The following is a 16043-nucleotide window of genomic DNA, read 5'->3' on the forward strand; positions in this document are numbered from 1 at the left end:
CGTCTGTTTTAATTGCTTTGAGCAGTTTATCGTAAAACGAAATCCAAAGTTATCTGTTTGGCCAATCACAACAGACGTAGTCAGTCAATTAACCAATCATAACGCAAACTGCACTGAAATGCAAGCATCCGGCGCCAACGGCAGGAAAGCGCATGCGATAAAGTCACCAGGGTTTTTGTTTTTGTTTCTAGCTCATGCGATACGTAAGCAATCACGAAATTATTTTCGCTGATAAATTGCAAACAGCTCTATAGTTCATGATCAATAATCGCTATCGTAAAGGGGCCGTGTCACGCGTTACAACATTGAAGAAACGTTTGAGTAACAATAAAAAGGAGGCAGGGATGTGCAAAATTGAAGAAGCTTAAAATGGTTTTTCAAAGGTTATCTCTGTTGTTTGTAACGTAAACTATGTATGCTAAAAAAAAATTTTTTTTTGTGGCTCGAAGCTTTGATTTGTTTCGTTTAAAAGTAATTTCTGTGTTAAGGATAAGTTGCATAGCAAGTCTCGGCGAGTGACTTGTAAACTGAACTACACAAAATCAACTGCACTGTAATGAGGCTGCCTCTTAAAGTTATTCGAACAACAACAACAACAACAAAAACAACAACTTTATTTGTACCAACAGTACAAAGATCACTAATTGTGCTGTAATGTGTTATTTCAACTTCAAATTATTGTTTCACCTTGACCAACCAAAGCAATCTTTTACCTTATGAGGAATCACTCGGAGTACGTATGATTTTGATTTCTACTCGTTTTGTTTTGTTGGACAGCTACTCCGTAATTAAACTAATCTCAAGCAAAACTTTCCATGATAAATTTCATTGCCATGCATGAAATATTTATCTTTGTTGCTTGGTATGACCTTCTCTTTTTTTTAGTGACCTTGTTAAGTCTGTCGGTTTGAACAACTCAGCACCTCCTTCTGTGTTCGGTTTTTCATTGTTTTTCGCTTGCTGTCAAAGAATCCGAGACAAAAAAAAATTTGATCTTTTGAAATTTAGCTCAAAGTTCGAAAACATGATAACCTTCAATGAATGACTTGGGGACAACCGAGAAAATCCGATCCCTTCTATTCGCTTTTGAAACCTGTGGCCTTCTGTTGACCAGTTCGGATGCTCTGTGACTATCACCGTGACTCGTTCATGACTACCACCAGCCTATTATGCTGTAAAAGGGTGCACCAGTTTGATTGAAAATACGAGACGTCAACATGTGGATTTTTGTACTTTCAGCCTAACTCAAAATCCGATAATGGATTTCAACGCGTATTTTTAAATAGGAATCCGTGTCTGAAACTGAATTCAAGAATTTCCATGGCATACTCCTTTTTTGTGGCTGATCGGATGAAAGCCACAAACTTGCCTTACACGTGAAATATACCTGTGTCATCTTTTCTCTGTTGGCTTTTGGGTTGAGTGGTGCCTCAGTCATCAAAACTGGGTGTTCTTCGGGCGCAACACGCAGCTCATTGTAAAAGGTGTGATGCCAGATCTAAAAACGAAAATAAATAATGATCAAGAATACGTTGTCTTCAAGAAAAACTCTCAGTTTGTGTACCGCAGTCAGTGATGCTAACTCTGGCAAAGCATGCTTCAGTTGTAAGCTTGTCATGCGAGGTTTCTCCCAGTTATCTGTAGGTGGGACAAAATGTGCTGTAGATTTGTAAATTGTCATAAGGAGATGTTTTTTTTTTTTTTGATAAGCTGCGTCCGTGATGAGTCATGCGAGTCATGCGAGCCATGACTCCTATTTAGCCATACGAGCCATGATTCCTATTTAAAAATACGCGTTGAAATCCATTATCGGATTTTGAGTTAGGCTTAATAACTGTTTATCAGCGCTATTTAAAATGGGTGCTTAGACTTAAATGCGAAAGTCGCATGGCTCGCTGGCTCGCAGGTTTAGCAGACCCGCCCGTGATCGGCGGCGTGGCCAAGTGGTTAAGTCGCTTGATTAGGTTACGGACGTCTTGGGTTCAAATTTCGCTCTGACGACGAAATGGATTTCGAGCCACCCTCCGCCACAAGCAATTGATTTCTTATCTATATCATAATTAAGTAAAGTACGATCGTGCGAGTGTAGTCCTGAGAAGGGCTGTTTGAGATAACATTGACTGACGTTTCGACAACCTGAGCGGAAGTTATCTTCAGAGTCAAGTGATTTGTGTAACGTCGGCAGATACCATAAAAGCTCCGGTCGTAGATGTCATTGGTCAACTGTCAGTTGAGCCTAGATGTAATTGGCTGTGAAGACTAAACAGTGCTTGGTGCATTTCCGTCTGTAGATCTAAGGTCTGTACGTGTGCATCGTAGAATACCTTAAGCAGTACTGTGCTTAAGTAAATCAGTGTGTTGTTTCCCTGTTGTTGATGTCGTCAATGAGTCGTTTGTAGGGTGCGGGAAGTTGTACGCATCGGTTTATTGATGTCTATTCTAAGTTAGTAAACCAGCTTTCCAGTACGATCCGTTGGTAGTAGTTAGTGCTGTTGGTAACACATGCATCACAGTCCCAGACGATTCCGTGGTTTGTCTGCAGATGGTGTTTAGCAATGTTATTGATGATGTAACCGTTCCTCGTCGCTCGTCTGTGTTCAGTTCAAATTTGTGCCGGTCTCACCAATATAGGTGGCCTGGCAGTCGCAGCATTTGATCTTATAAACTGCTCCTTGTCTGTGCTCAGGTTGTTCTTTGTCTTTGACGTTAGTCCGAGTAGTTTTCGTCAGGTAGTGATGGGTCAAACGACTCTAAGAAAGCCTTTATAATTGTTTAAACAGCCGTGAACGCCTCAAACTTTATATTTCACCGTGATTAAGGTTAGCTTTTTTAGATTTTTCACATGCACTGAATCTTCCCGAAAGGACAAATTACCTTTTCCATGTCATCCCAGTTGGTCACGATGCCATGTTCGATGGGATATTTCAGCGTCAGAATACCTCTCTTGCTCTGAGCTTCGTCACCGACGTACGAGTCTTTTTGACCCATACCAACCATCACACCCTGATGTCTTGGACGGCCAACGATGGAAGGAAACACTGCTCGAGGAGCATCGTCTCCGGCGAAACCGGCTTTGCACATACCGGAGCCATTGTCCACAACCAAGGCAGCAACTTCGTCATCGGTCATCTCGAAATTTGATGTATACTGTGAAAAGTGTAAATGAATTCAAAAGGATCTTCGGCGGTTTTATGAGCCTCCAGGAGACAAAAGACACGCCATGGTTGGTCCTTTTATGCCCAACCAGATCCAGCGGCAAGTTTGCAAAATACCCCTACTCTCTCCAAGTTTCATCTCTTAAGAGCCAAATAGGTTTTGGGCAGTAGATTAGACATTGATAATCGTCAAATGTCTTTCTTGGTGTAGATAATTAAACTGTTATGAAGCCAGGAAACTTTTTATTATCTCGCAAATCGAATGGACTCCTATGATGGCGACAAGTTTCATATCGTTTGGGTTCTGAGAATGCATTTAAAGAGCCTTTTTCACATTTCACCTTTGCAACGTAAATAATCTCAGATAGAACGAGGCTCTCTTAGAGTCGTCTGAATTTTTTCAAGAATAACAGGCTACTATTTTCTTTACCCTTAACTCAGTTTGTTTTATTCTTTTAACATTAGCCGGTTTCTTTACTCTGTTTTTCCTTATTTGGTTGAAACACTGAGAGAATGCCCAAGTTAATCGACAAACAGCTGCGGAAATGATATAAACAAAGTAAAGTTCAAAACATACACCTGTCAGATGTGACATAAATAGAGTATTCACTGCCATATATGGTTGAGTTACATGAACGGTTTACATTTCCTTGGATTCTTAGGCCGGGTGTTTGTATTTACCATGAATTTAATCGATATGAATAAGTTCAGCCTCTGCTTCAAGATATACTTCTAACTGATGGCATGCTTCAAATGCATCTAACTGGAGCGTCACGATAGTGAATGTAGATCCTAACTAAAAATTCTCAAGTTCGGTTGTCTTAGTATAGAGAACTTTGTATAAACTTAAAATTGTAATTTTAAACTGACGAAACTGATACATTATTAATCCTTTTGCAAGTTATAAGTAATGGTGTCAAATTTTAAGCTGATTGGAGATAATTTTTTTGCAAATTGTCGATTCCGAATTACGAATTATGCTCCACTGCCTGTTCCTAAGACTACTTTAGTTTGGTCAATTTTAACTTCTGAGCAATAATTATCTGGAACTGGTGGCCGGTCTCTTTACCTCAGGTCAGCGTTGCATTCTCGAATGATTTAAAGGAAGCAGCGAAGGCCGTTACCATGAGCTTACAACTCCAATAACAGGTCTATGTAACGGCATTTTCACAGATCAAGCTATTTTTAGACGAGTTCTTAAATAAGATTTGGCTTGTAGTAGCGGTCATTCTCAACCCCATGGGTTGTGATTTCTCATGCAAGACTTGAGATTAGCTGGAAAGGTCTGTTGTCGTAAAAAGAATCAATCTAAAAATAACTCAGCTTGTAATAACACCGTTCCACAAACACAATGACTGTACGCTCCTAGTCATGGGTTCCTTAATTAGGAGGCAATTGTGTGACAAACGAAGACATAAGCAGCTGGTGCTAGAACAAGTTTGTTTTGCGATATTTCTAATAAAAATATACATATAGCATTGCCTTATTTGGTTGCGAAGAGAAAAAGGAGAGAGATCTAGATGACCTAGCAATACGTCTCGTGCAAATTACTCTTTGCGTTTTTCCCATTACGTAACAAACTCAACGCCTCCTTGCCAGGTGGAGATGTCCTGCAAGACAAGAGTCAGACCCCCATTCTGTCCTGAAGTGGGACGAAAGGCTAAAAGCCATTTTTTCTTTGCCTATTTGTTAATTTATCTGGGACAATTGTTCATCATTTTCAAATTCGTGAAACTAAAAATTTGTAATGAGTTCTTAATATAGTAAGAGCGTGTAAAAGTCCGTGACATTTGGCACATAAAAATTGGCCAAATTTCCTCGTCTACACAAGCACGTGCAGAGCGTGCAGAACCATTGTTTTTGCTCACTAAACCTATTGTTTTGTAGCGTCGTCGTTGCCGTCGGCGTCGTCGTTTCGTAAGCTCCCTAAACGAAGGAGACAACTACCAAAAACTAGTTATCACGTAGTACACTCTCCCTTCTGAGCTGAGAAAACAAGAATATGTTAAAATAAAAAGACCTTCATACAAAAACGGCAATTTTTAATTCACTTCAACTTGTTAATAATAATGATTTTTTTTCTTCCGTTTTCGATATATGCAGAGGAGTATTTTGTGTTGGGGATTAAGGTATATGGAAGTTATTTCGTATGGAAGTCAAGTTTATTCATCAATGAGTATTTCCTTTATGCTTTCTCGGCTTTTATAGATTTTATAGGCTCAATAGGCTTATAGTATATGTATATAGTACATTAATATTGATTATTCTTATCATAAGGTTACTTTTAGTATTGAATCCTCAACTGAGTCCAACCGATGGTCTTAGGAATCCATACTGGAGATTTTCGTGTATTGTCAGCGCACCATATGAGGACTGTTCCAAAGAGAGCGATCTCCTGGACTTCCGCGAGATGTTAGCATTACCGGGAATGGAGTCGGTGGACGGTACTGTTATTCTTATTGCCATTATCATTATAATCGTTGTTATACATGAATCATTTTTTAGATAAATGAACACGACTATGTTGTAGAGCAAATCGGGTCTCAGGTTGAATCCGTTTTACCTAGGTTTAATAAATTGATGATCCCCATTTTATCTATACTGAATATGCACCCTACCTGGTTTAATCGGCTCAGTATCAACCCCCAAAAAAGGCATTGAAAATACCTATGCCTTCCCTCCAGCTCTTTCTTACGCATCTAAATCTTATGTTTCTCACCGTCTTATAATTATCGGTTTATGTATTCATACACTTCATTATCCATTCAGCCTTGACATTATAACATAGCGGTGCTCAAACTCAAACCCTCCAGATCAATAAATAGACCAGTGTGTTCACCAGTCCAATTCACCACTACACTACAACGACGAACATGCTGGACCAAACAGTCACAGTTCTTTCAATTATTTACTTTTGTATAATAAGGCATAATTGATAGCCATATATAATAACCAAAACTAATCCTAACCTGACCCTAATTTTTCGTTAGCCTTAATTTAGGCTCCAAAAAAAGTTTATTCAATTCACCTGAGTGCATATTCAACCTAGGCAACACGAGGATCACTAATTCAACCTTGGTAATAACGGATTCAACCTGAGGTCGGATTTTACCTACAACAACCATATCTCTTAATAACTTCAAGAGTTTTTTTTTTCCTTATTATTATCCTGTGTCCAAAGTTAAGGAACAATCAGTCCGTAGTTCTAATACAGGTATTTCAGATTGCATGCTATAATATCTCACATCCATCGCATCCGATTTGCATGTGTATTCAGTTCTCCATTATAAAACACTAGGGCTCTGACACTGGCCGTTTCTCGCCGGGACCAAGTGATCTTTAGATTAAGATTTCCCGAGTAAATTAGAAAGTTGATTCTTGCATTCGACATAATGGCAGAAATTACGCATTAACGGACAACGTTAACGATACTTCGCGGCGGATGACTTTCTAAACATTGTTGGCATGATAAAATGATGAACTCTAAGTCGTGGGCTGCTGTTAATACTCGAACAAACTGTCAGCGCACTTATTGTTTCTAGTGAACCAGTTATCTTATATAACAAAGTGCACGATCGGTAAGTGCTTTTAACATTTTCGGAACATATTGTACAGTAACCTCGAAGGGACTTGGTTAAGCGGAGCTTGAATTACACTTTTCCCTTCTCATCGTCCCCCTGCCCCTGCCCCTCCCCGACCCCGTCCCCAAACCCGTCCCCCTCCCCGTATTTTTTAGTCGATGATTTATATGATAAGAAAAATGAAAGCATAGCTTTTAACACTGAAGCGATTGTCACAAGTTGCAACAATAGCCAAATGCTTACACATATCGTTTGCCGAGAACTAATTAAGCATTAATGGCGCTTCTTCGTTAAAGCAAACCACTGAACAGGGTGCAGTATTAACGTAAAATTACTCAAAATATTTCCGAAGGATTTGGATGTTCAGGAAAAGTAGATGCACTAAAATTATCTGGAATTTTTAAGAGATCTCAACATTGTAACGGAGAATTTTCTCTTGTGGTTCAGAGTACCTTAATACTTTCCACATCAATATTCAACAATATCCAAAAGTTCATTCCTTCGTAATGTTGCGTTATATTTCTCGAAGGTTTTGAAAATCACACTAAATGTGATAACTTGAAGACCCACGCCCATCTACAAGGAAGATCTGACACAGGAATCGCTGGAAGATGAATCACCATTCCTCCTTTCCTGCCCTTGCGGTCTATTCTATACCTCCAATTGATATCCTTTTTCCTTCCCAACAGCTTGACACTTGTATGGTGGTTGGCCTTCACGTCTCCGAGCGGCATCTTCCCCGACCGTGGCCATCGGAGTGCTATGGCGAACACGTGTTTTCCTTTAGTAGTGTACCTGTAGAGACATGCGGTAATGACGATTATTTAATAGGAGCAAGGATGGCACAGTCGGTTAGTACGCGGCCTTAGTACAAGAGATTCCGAATTCGATTCCCGGATCTCACATCCTCACGGTTTTCGACTTCTCTCCTTTCTGTGTAGCTTAAGTAGCTCTAAACACCCGTAAAACGGAGCAGTGATGGAGAGGGGGGAGTAAAATGAGCCCACCGTCGACTTCAGGTTTGTCAGTTGAATTACTGTTCAGAGTTATCGACGTTGAAGATGGTTACTTGACTTTGATGATGATGAAGATGATGATGGTGATGATGTTGATAGTGATACGTCACAAGCGTAAGCACAGCAAACAAACGCCAGTCGAACCGAATACGACACATTGTTCCGAAGCGAATGTTCCCACTCCATATAGTGATAAGGGAAAAAACTGAAGTAAAATGAGGAACGAAACTCGTAAACAAATATTTCCCCGAAAGGAGGAACTGGCTAATTTACCTACCATACATCTCCACTGACTGAATCATTTTGCGATGTCCAAGGTCTGGTCTTATATATGGCATCACCATTCACCTTCAACCAGTTCCCCATTTGAGTTAGACGTTCCTGGAATATCGGTGAGATTGTACCATCTGAGGCAGGTCCAACATTCATAAGCAAATTTCCGCCACAACTGTCCATAGAGAAAAAATAAAACCACATAAGGGTAAGACTTAATAACTAAATAAAAATACAGAGTTGAAGACATCGTCTAGATGTCCCAAATTTTCCACGCAAAACTTGAAATGTCCAAGAAATGGAATTTTTTTTTTTTTCAATGTAAAGTTAATGCAAGGCATTTTACAAAGCAATACCGACCGGGTGGCTCATTTGCTTAACCCTGTCACTTCCGAGGGCTTCCCCATTGACGGTTAAAATCGTCTGGTGTTAGACGGAGTGAAATCTATAAGTTTGGCGGTGTAAGGGTTAATTCGGCATCGGTTTACCGTACGGGAGTCCCCGGCTTAGAATCCCAGTCAGGTCCTTGAAAAACCTGAAGAACAATGAGCTACCTTTGTAATTGCGCCTGCCAACGGCCAGACGTTAGAGCGGTTTTCAAATGAGTGTCGTAAAACCAAAACCAAAGTAATTACTTTGGCCAATCAAAAAGGACGGAGGCAATCTAGTAAACCAATCAAAACTCGAAGTAATTACACGTAGCCGACACAAAGCGCGGGAAAATGTGCACGCGCGAGTCACAATTGGTTTTTGTTTCACTTCTGATTGGTTGAAAAAGTGGCGCGAGAACTTCGAACCAATCACTGAGTGAAGTAATGCAAAACCAAAGTAATTTACTAATTACTTTCGACACTCAATTGAAAACCACTCTATGTCCTCACTGATTAGAACTACTTACCGTAGCTCCTAGCTCACAGCCCCTGGTGAAATAGTCGGAGACGAAGCCCCCGGTGTGAACATACCACACATATCGCACACTGACTTAACTGACCACTCCCCATAGGGGCTTTTCAGGCCCAATGAAACAATCACTACAGGACAGAACATTCACTAACAACTGTTATATGGCTGATAAATGTACCTAACTACTTCAATACACACGACCCCGGCCTTACTCTTAAATTTGCGATTATGTAATTATAAAGTGCCGGACGAGGTCTACGATCATCGGTCTCAGGACCCAAATTCAGAAGAAAGCCTTACCATTTGCAAATTTCATTTCTAGGGCAGTATTAACGCCTCAGATATTTAGGCCCTTAAGAGTTGGTCAGTTGGAGCTTTGAACTGACAACTTGACACGAGCTAACCATCCTAACTGACTGATAACCGTGCGGCGGTCAGCGATACAAAATATGTTTATTTATCTACCGCATATGACGAATCCCTCACCTTACAGTGGTGACAAGCTGCTTAATCAGCTCTTGAATGCTAAGGAAGTCATTAAGATTTGCCTCACGGCGAAAGCCCCAGGATAGTGCGTCAATGGTCATAGCATTTTCCCACTTCTTTTTTTGAAGTTTGCCTGTAAATGGTTGATGTAGTCAAAGATTAGCAGAGACTACACCGAACCTCAGGTTCTAACCTCGTGTTCTGAACGATCGATGAGCAGATTTACTCTTTCAACTTACCAGGATGGTATCTATCTTTTCCAGTACACACTACTTCATGTTTGCACCGAAGACCTTTCCCCCATCTATCATTCACCACCACTCTGTCTTTAACAGGACTGTAAATTTTAAGAGAACCATTCATCAGCCTCGGTGGAAAAAAAAGCGTTAATAGCGCAGAAGTCTTGATCTGCGATGAAATGCGGCCTATCAGTTTTCAGTTTCTCTATTTTTAGGACGGCTGCTGCCGCGAGATTTTTGCGGGGAATAAATATTGCAATATCGTGTTCCTTGCACGATCCACGTTTTCATTAAACACAAGCAATCCCTCTTGCGAATAATCAGAGGCGTCGTGGTCATGTGACCCAATCTGATCGGCCATAACTTAGCGGGACCCGCATTCTAAATTTGAATAATACAGTAAACTGATGGGCCAAGGCCAAATGACAGAGATCGACCGGCAATTCTGGATTATGGGCTTCTGGCGTTTTTCGGGAAAATGAAAATGTGGCTTAAAGTTAAGTCCCACTTTGCCCACTTGTTTAGACTCTGGATAGCCACTGGATCAGTAAAGTCCTTGCCTGTGCTTTCTACGAGCCAATTGGACTGACTCCGGTCACGGCTTGTGTGCTAGACCTGAAAAGACCGGTTGTCGAACTCTTCACCATCTACTCCATTATACCGGTACAGTCTACAACTGAGAAACATTTAAGAAAGTCGAGGAAGAAAGAGACTTTTACAGTTGGATTTTGCAAATTTCATTTGACCTTTCATTGTAAAGCCAGGAGAGAAACTCTTTGCTTTTCCAGTACGTGTCTTTGGCTTCCCATTCCCCGTCAGTCCACAGGTAGTCTGGTTTGTAGGTATTTACTAAATCATACAGCTGCGGTCTCATAACAGCCTGGTGGATGGAAAAAAGGAAATACAGAAAGGAGATCACATCCGTTTATATGTTACGTGATAACCATGAAAGGCAGCTAGACCGAATCGTAACTCCGACGGATGGAAAAAACGTTATTACATAAGACTACACGACCAATACGAACCTGTACCAAGAATGTGAAAAATAGTGAAATTTGCATGACAATGAAGCATTCACATTTAAATTATACGGAAATAGTTTTGTTTTCGTCCACCAACATGGCGAAAACGTGAAACGAAACGTGATAACCACGTATTTGTGTGAAAGCTGACAAAGAGACTCACTTGCCTTCACATATTCATCGGTTTTAAATCCGCTGGCTTTGTCAAATAAATAATGTGGGTTAAACCACTCGTAGAGTGAGTAGTACAAACCAAACCTCACTCTTGGCTTGGTAAGCCTACGAATCGCTTTGGCCAGTTCATCTAGAAGAAAATAAAGACAAGCAAGAATGTTAATCACAAACAAACCTATTTCCTATGTTTCGAGAACTCGGCAAACTTCTCTTAACTTATGGCTTATATCAGTGGACCGGCTGATTTTGCATAGCTCAGACCACAAAACCGGGAAGTTCATTTTCAATCTGGTTTGCAAATATCCCAAAGGATCCTTTAAGGATATTGCAAAGATCCTTGTCGAGTGGAAATGCGTTTAGGGATCTTGTCCAGATCAGCTTCAAGATCAAAGATACGTGGAAATAATAGACCAATACACCTTATTCCAAAATGGCCGCAATTTTAGTATTCTTTTGTTTACTTGCAAATTATCCCTTTTTGCCTCGTTTAAGGGAAAATATTCTTTTGAATTTCTAGTTTAAGAACGCGGCAACAAGGGCTAATTTGCAAGAAAACGAAAGAATTCTAAAATGGCGGCCATTTTGGAATAAGGTGTATTTACAGTCCTGTGTTCAGTTACCAGGCCTTTGAATAAAAGCGAGGCTGGAGTTGACCATGTTTTGATACAAACCTCACCGCTTTTCTTATGTAAATGGTTCGTTAGCATTACAACAAAATAATTTACATAAGAAAAGCAATCAGGTTTGTATCAAAGCAAGGTCAACTCTAGCCTCGCTTTTATTCAAAGGCCTGGTAACTGAGCACAGAACTATAAAATAGTCTTTTAATGTGACCCTCGGCTTGACCATCGTAGATCTTACGTAAAGATGTTTGGGGATCGTTTGAAGCTCATTTTAAAATGCTTTCCCACGCAATAACTTCACAGCAGGAGAAATGATATAGTTTGTGAGTACCATCATGATAATCAAGCTGCGTACGATAGACCTCTTTACAGCTACGTGCTTATTTACCTGGCCTTTAAATAAAAGTGAGGCTGGAGTTTACCTTGGTATGATACAGGCCTCCTTGATTTTCTTATATTGATGATGTTGTTCTCATGCTAATTACTTGGAATTTACGTGAGAAAAACAGTGCAGTTTTTATCAAAACAAGGTCAACTTCAGCCTCACTTTCATTCATAGGCCAAGTAACTTAGTATACAATTGTAAAATGGTATATTGATTCACTTGAACCAAGAATACGAAGAAATATATACGTTTAAAAGTTTTTCGATAGTCAAGAAAACGGCATTGGTTGAACTCAGACGGTCACAATTTAGGCAGATACTACTAAAAGAGCAATTAGTCGACGCATAAGTAAGATGCCTGACGTCCAATGCTTGCAGTCTATTGCAGAGACGACGAGAGACCGACCTGTGTTCAGGTTTCCTTTCTTAAAACCTCCCACTTAGCTAGTAAGGACAATGCTACATAACAGAGACCTTGGGCAACGATAAAGGCAACGAAGACGTTGAAAATCCGCATATTTAATTAGCAAAAGCAAAAGGTTATACGTCCTACGTGTGCCTCTTGTATTTTAATTCATCTCTTTTCAGCCGCATTTATCGAAACAGGAAAGTGATATATGTGAATGCGAGATAGCGAAGATGATTGTTTCGTGATCTCGCCTAACTTAGGTACCTGACACACTATTCTCGTGTTTTTAAAGGGCTGGAATATTTGCGAAGTGAATTAAACGATAACCCATGGATTTTTATCAGTTTTGGGGTGACCCTCAGTTCCAGCATTGCCTTTATCTTCGTCCTTGATTAAGCTTCCTACTAAATCCTCACCGACAATGTTTCTATGTGGTCCGATATCAACGGAATTCCAATTCCAAGCTACGCTTGAGTTCCAGTTTGCGAATCCTTCGTGGTGTTTGCTTGTGAAAACGAAGTACCTAAAGGAGGATCGAGACACGAAGATTAATGGTAGACAACATCCAAAAATTTTTTTGCCCGGACCCAGTCTTGCAATAGGGATGCAGCCAGTTTTAGTTCGATATTCATCTGATAACATCATGTGCTATAAGTCTAAAGAGTTGATAGGCAATGTAACAAGAGGCTTGCGACAACCTCAAACACGGTTCATAACAGATCATCACAGAATAATGAAGCAATTCACCAGTATTTAAACAGCTAATCAGTACTATGTGTACTTTCAGCTGCAATCCATGGCTTCCAAAGAACTAGAGAAAAAAATTAAGTACCTTGCTTGGTGCGATTTCTACAAAAGGGAGTTTAAAGGTAATGGCACGAGCCGATTTTTAACGCCGATTCACTTTTAAGGCAACGATGTTGCGTTAAAAATTGTCTCGTGTAACAGTGCGCACAGGGCACATTTTGTTGCGGCAACATGTTGCAGGTTTTTGAATCGCTTTCAAAAACATGTAAAACCGCTGCCGTTGACTTCTAGCGCAACATTGTCCCAGAATGCACCACAGAGAACCGCACTAAGTCACGTCGACAGTCACGTCAGCAGTATCCCACATATTTGACGCCCGGGATTTGGTCGAGCAGGAGCCTGCGCTCAAACGTTGCGAGCAGTGTTGCATTAAAAATCGTCGCGTGTAACATACCTTTTGCGATAGCTGTCAGTCATCTGTCTCAGTTCTCATTTTAAAAACTCTGAGCATTCTAGTCTGACGAATTTGTTGGACTGATCATGATTGTAACGACGATGACAGTAAACAAAGTCATGTAAGGTGTGTTCTCTCAGAATTGAATGCCATACCTTGCCCCTGAGCTGGCCACAAGTTTAGCCCACTGTGTAGCATTGAAGAACTCGGCTTTGAATTGTGCAGCAAAATTATTGTAACTGAATCCTGGAGGATAGTTCTCTTCTACATAGTGAAGATACTTCTTAAGTTTCCTTCCTTTCCAATTGTACCAAAACCACTCATTGTCGAAACTGGGAACAGAGTACACTCCCCAATGGACAAATATTCCAAATTTGGCATCATCATACCAAGCTGGGATTTTTCTTTTCTCTAGAGAGTTCCAAGAAGCCGAATATGTAAATGGTGTGGAATTTTGTTTTGAAGCCTTCTTTCTTTTCCTAACAGTTGACTTTTCGTGGCTATGAACTTCAAATTTTTTACTTCCACGCTCGTGATCTTCTTTACGGTGTCGACGTTGGGAGGATGTTGTCCTGGTGGATACTTTTCTCCTGGTTTTCCTTTGATTATGTTTTGTTTCCTTTACATCCTCCTTCTGACCTCTATGACGATGACGTTTCTTAGATGACTGCTTCACCATAGATTTCTTTTTGTTATCTTTCCGTCGACGAGATGCAGCTCTCTGTTCTCTTCCGTCTTTACCCATACCATGATTCCTTAGAGATTTAGATGTCACAATGTTTTTCTTTCTCGGAACTTGATCCTCTTGCGGTGAATGCTTTAGTAATTTAACATGACTCTTTTTTCTCTGAGTGGATTTTTCTTGTACTTGTGGATTTCCCTGGTCATTCTTAAGCAAGATTCTAGGATGTTTCATATCCTTTTTGTCCAGTTTACTAGTCGTGGATCCATAATGACTTCCACGTGACCGTAGCATTAAAGTACTTTTCCTTTCGCCTTTGTGTTGTTTTTTATGTGATTGTTTAATAGGCTTATCTTCCCTTGCGCGTTGATGCTTTTTTCCTCCCCCTACTTTTCCTCTACCTTTGTCGTGAACTTTCTCAACATCAAACCCTTCAAGATTAAACGACTCAGGTGGAAGTATTGCCACAAAGTCCCTCTTGGAAGACTTTCTTCTCTCATTCAATTTTCTATTTACACTATTACTGTTTTTATCGTGGTAAATGTGCCTTCCAACGTCAGGTTTGGAAAAACTCCAATCATTACCATAATGTCTGGGATGGATTCTACTCGTTCTATGCATCCTGTTGTGCAGACTCCCTCGATTTGTTTCAGTCTGAACAACGCGTTGATTATGTGATGAGTGTTTATTCTTGAAAGGTCTTTCCCTCCCGCCCTCCTCCTTTACACCATGATATAAAACTGACAAGGAATGTTTCTTCTTGGGAAAATCTTTTTCGACATCAGCTGGTATGTACGTTGCTTTGTGAAGACTCTTCCTTTTTTTGACGATCAAGTTCCGTTTACTACTGGAATGGTGCGAGTGTGGTTCATTCTCAGAACCAATTATGTTACTCCGTTGTTTGGGATTAATATGTCCAGGATCGTCTCCGTGATGGTGCTTTGCTTTCTTTATTGCGTCTAGCTCGTCATGATCTTCACGATAACCTCTAGATTTCTTTATTTTTAGAAACTTCGACTTTTTCTTGCTGGCAGAGTGATAATCCTTCTTGTCGTTTCCATGACTGTAACGGGATCGGTTGTTTTTATATTTCTCACGATTTGACCCCAGTGATTCTGATTTGTCACCATGTTTGTGTTGTCCACGAGCTGACTTCAGTCCGTGATCCAGTGTCCTGATACCATCCGTCATTTTAGGGTCTCTCGCTTTCGAAAGTCCATGACTTTGCAGATAATCCAGAACATATTTCTTCAGCTCCTCGGGATCAAACAATAAGCTACCAAAGTTAGAAGACTTCTGATCTTTCACGGGAGATGATTTTGATGGATCTACATGTTCGTATTTTTCTTGTTCGTGGGCCCTTTTCTTAATGCGGGTACCATCATTGTATTCTGTTCTGTGCGATTTCCGAGTCTCACCGTCAACCAAATAGAAAACTATTTCAGCTGTCAGTAAAACGTAAAGCAAAAAGGGGAACGCTTTAGTCATCCTTGATTCGAAGTGACATAAGGCATCATTAAATTCATTAAAACAAAAGAAAGCTTACCTCGCATCTCTGAATGATTAATAATGCGAAACTGCAACCTGTTTTATGTCTACAGATGGATACACTTCGACATCAGAGCGTGTCACCACCATGAATGCAACTGAAGGTTTAACTTTGTTTGGTTACTGTCACAAGGACACCCAACGAAGGTGTTCTGCAAAATATCTGTTCCGCAATTGAAATTCAATCTGTGCTGGTTGGAGGAGAACAGAAACTGAGGGAGACTGGAAGAGGACTCGTTCGTGAGAAGCTTATATTTTCGAGTTGCTGTTTGCCTCGGTTTCAAAGCGAGTCCTGATGTACAACCACTTTTTTCATGCAAATCAAACTCATATCATTATCCTTTGAA

At 40.3% G+C, this 16043-nt stretch overlaps 3 protein-coding genes across 3 annotated transcripts in view; all 3 read right to left on the reverse strand.

The window, feature by feature from the left end:
- Positions 1 to 3134, reverse strand: part of LOC137969933 (actin, cytoplasmic-like) — a 4650-nt gene extending 1516 nt beyond the window's left edge. The window contains exons 1-2 of the mRNA XM_068816342.1: positions 2875 to 3134; positions 1388 to 1498 (exon numbers count right to left, since the gene is read on the reverse strand). Of these exons, the coding sequence (XP_068672443.1) occupies positions 1388 to 1498; positions 2875 to 3129 (366 nt within the window). The 5' untranslated portion in view covers positions 3130 to 3134. The remainder of the gene's footprint in view (positions 1 to 1387; positions 1499 to 2874) is intronic.
- Positions 3135 to 6893: 3759 nt separating this feature from the next.
- Positions 6894 to 14830, reverse strand: LOC137969485 (alpha-L-fucosidase-like). Its single transcript, XM_068815739.1, has 8 exons — positions 13622 to 14830; positions 12682 to 12788; positions 10843 to 10979; positions 10400 to 10533; positions 9654 to 9751; positions 9415 to 9547; positions 8030 to 8200; positions 6894 to 7531 (listed from the first exon to the last, which is right to left on the reverse strand). Exons 1-8 carry the CDS (start codon positions 14767 to 14769, stop codon positions 7276 to 7278), a joined length of 2184 nt encoding a protein of 727 aa, XP_068671840.1. The 5' UTR covers positions 14770 to 14830; the 3' UTR covers positions 6894 to 7275.
- On the reverse strand, positions 14798 to 16014 carry LOC137971483 (uncharacterized). The gene is made up of 3 exons (XM_068818302.1): positions 15695 to 16014; positions 14877 to 15593; positions 14798 to 14802 (listed from the first exon to the last, which is right to left on the reverse strand). Exons 1-3 carry the CDS (start codon positions 15699 to 15701, stop codon positions 14798 to 14800), a joined length of 729 nt encoding a protein of 242 aa, XP_068674403.1. The 5' UTR covers positions 15702 to 16014.
- Positions 16015 to 16043: the final 29 nt, after the last annotated feature.

The sequence above is a fragment of the Montipora foliosa genome, chromosome 9 (assembly GCF_036669935.1).
Source record: "Montipora foliosa isolate CH-2021 chromosome 9, ASM3666993v2, whole genome shotgun sequence".
Lineage (NCBI taxonomy): Eukaryota > Metazoa > Cnidaria > Anthozoa > Scleractinia > Acroporidae > Montipora > Montipora foliosa.

What these genes read in the sequence shown, in the direction of transcription:
- LOC137969485 (XM_068815739.1), bottom strand. Translation starts at nt 14,769, where the DNA reads ATGCATAGAACGAGTAGAATCCATCCCAGACATTATGGTAATGATTGG. An exon ending in ACCACATAGAAACATTGTCG is followed by an intron (nt 10,980 to 12,681) that starts GTGAGGATTTAG and finishes ATTTTCTTCTAG; the next exon opens with ATGAACTGGCCAAAGCGATT. An exon ending in AAAAGATAGATACCATCCTG is followed by an intron (nt 9,548 to 9,653) that starts GTAAGTTGAAAG and finishes AACCATTTACAG; the next exon opens with GCAAACTTCAAAAAAAGAAG.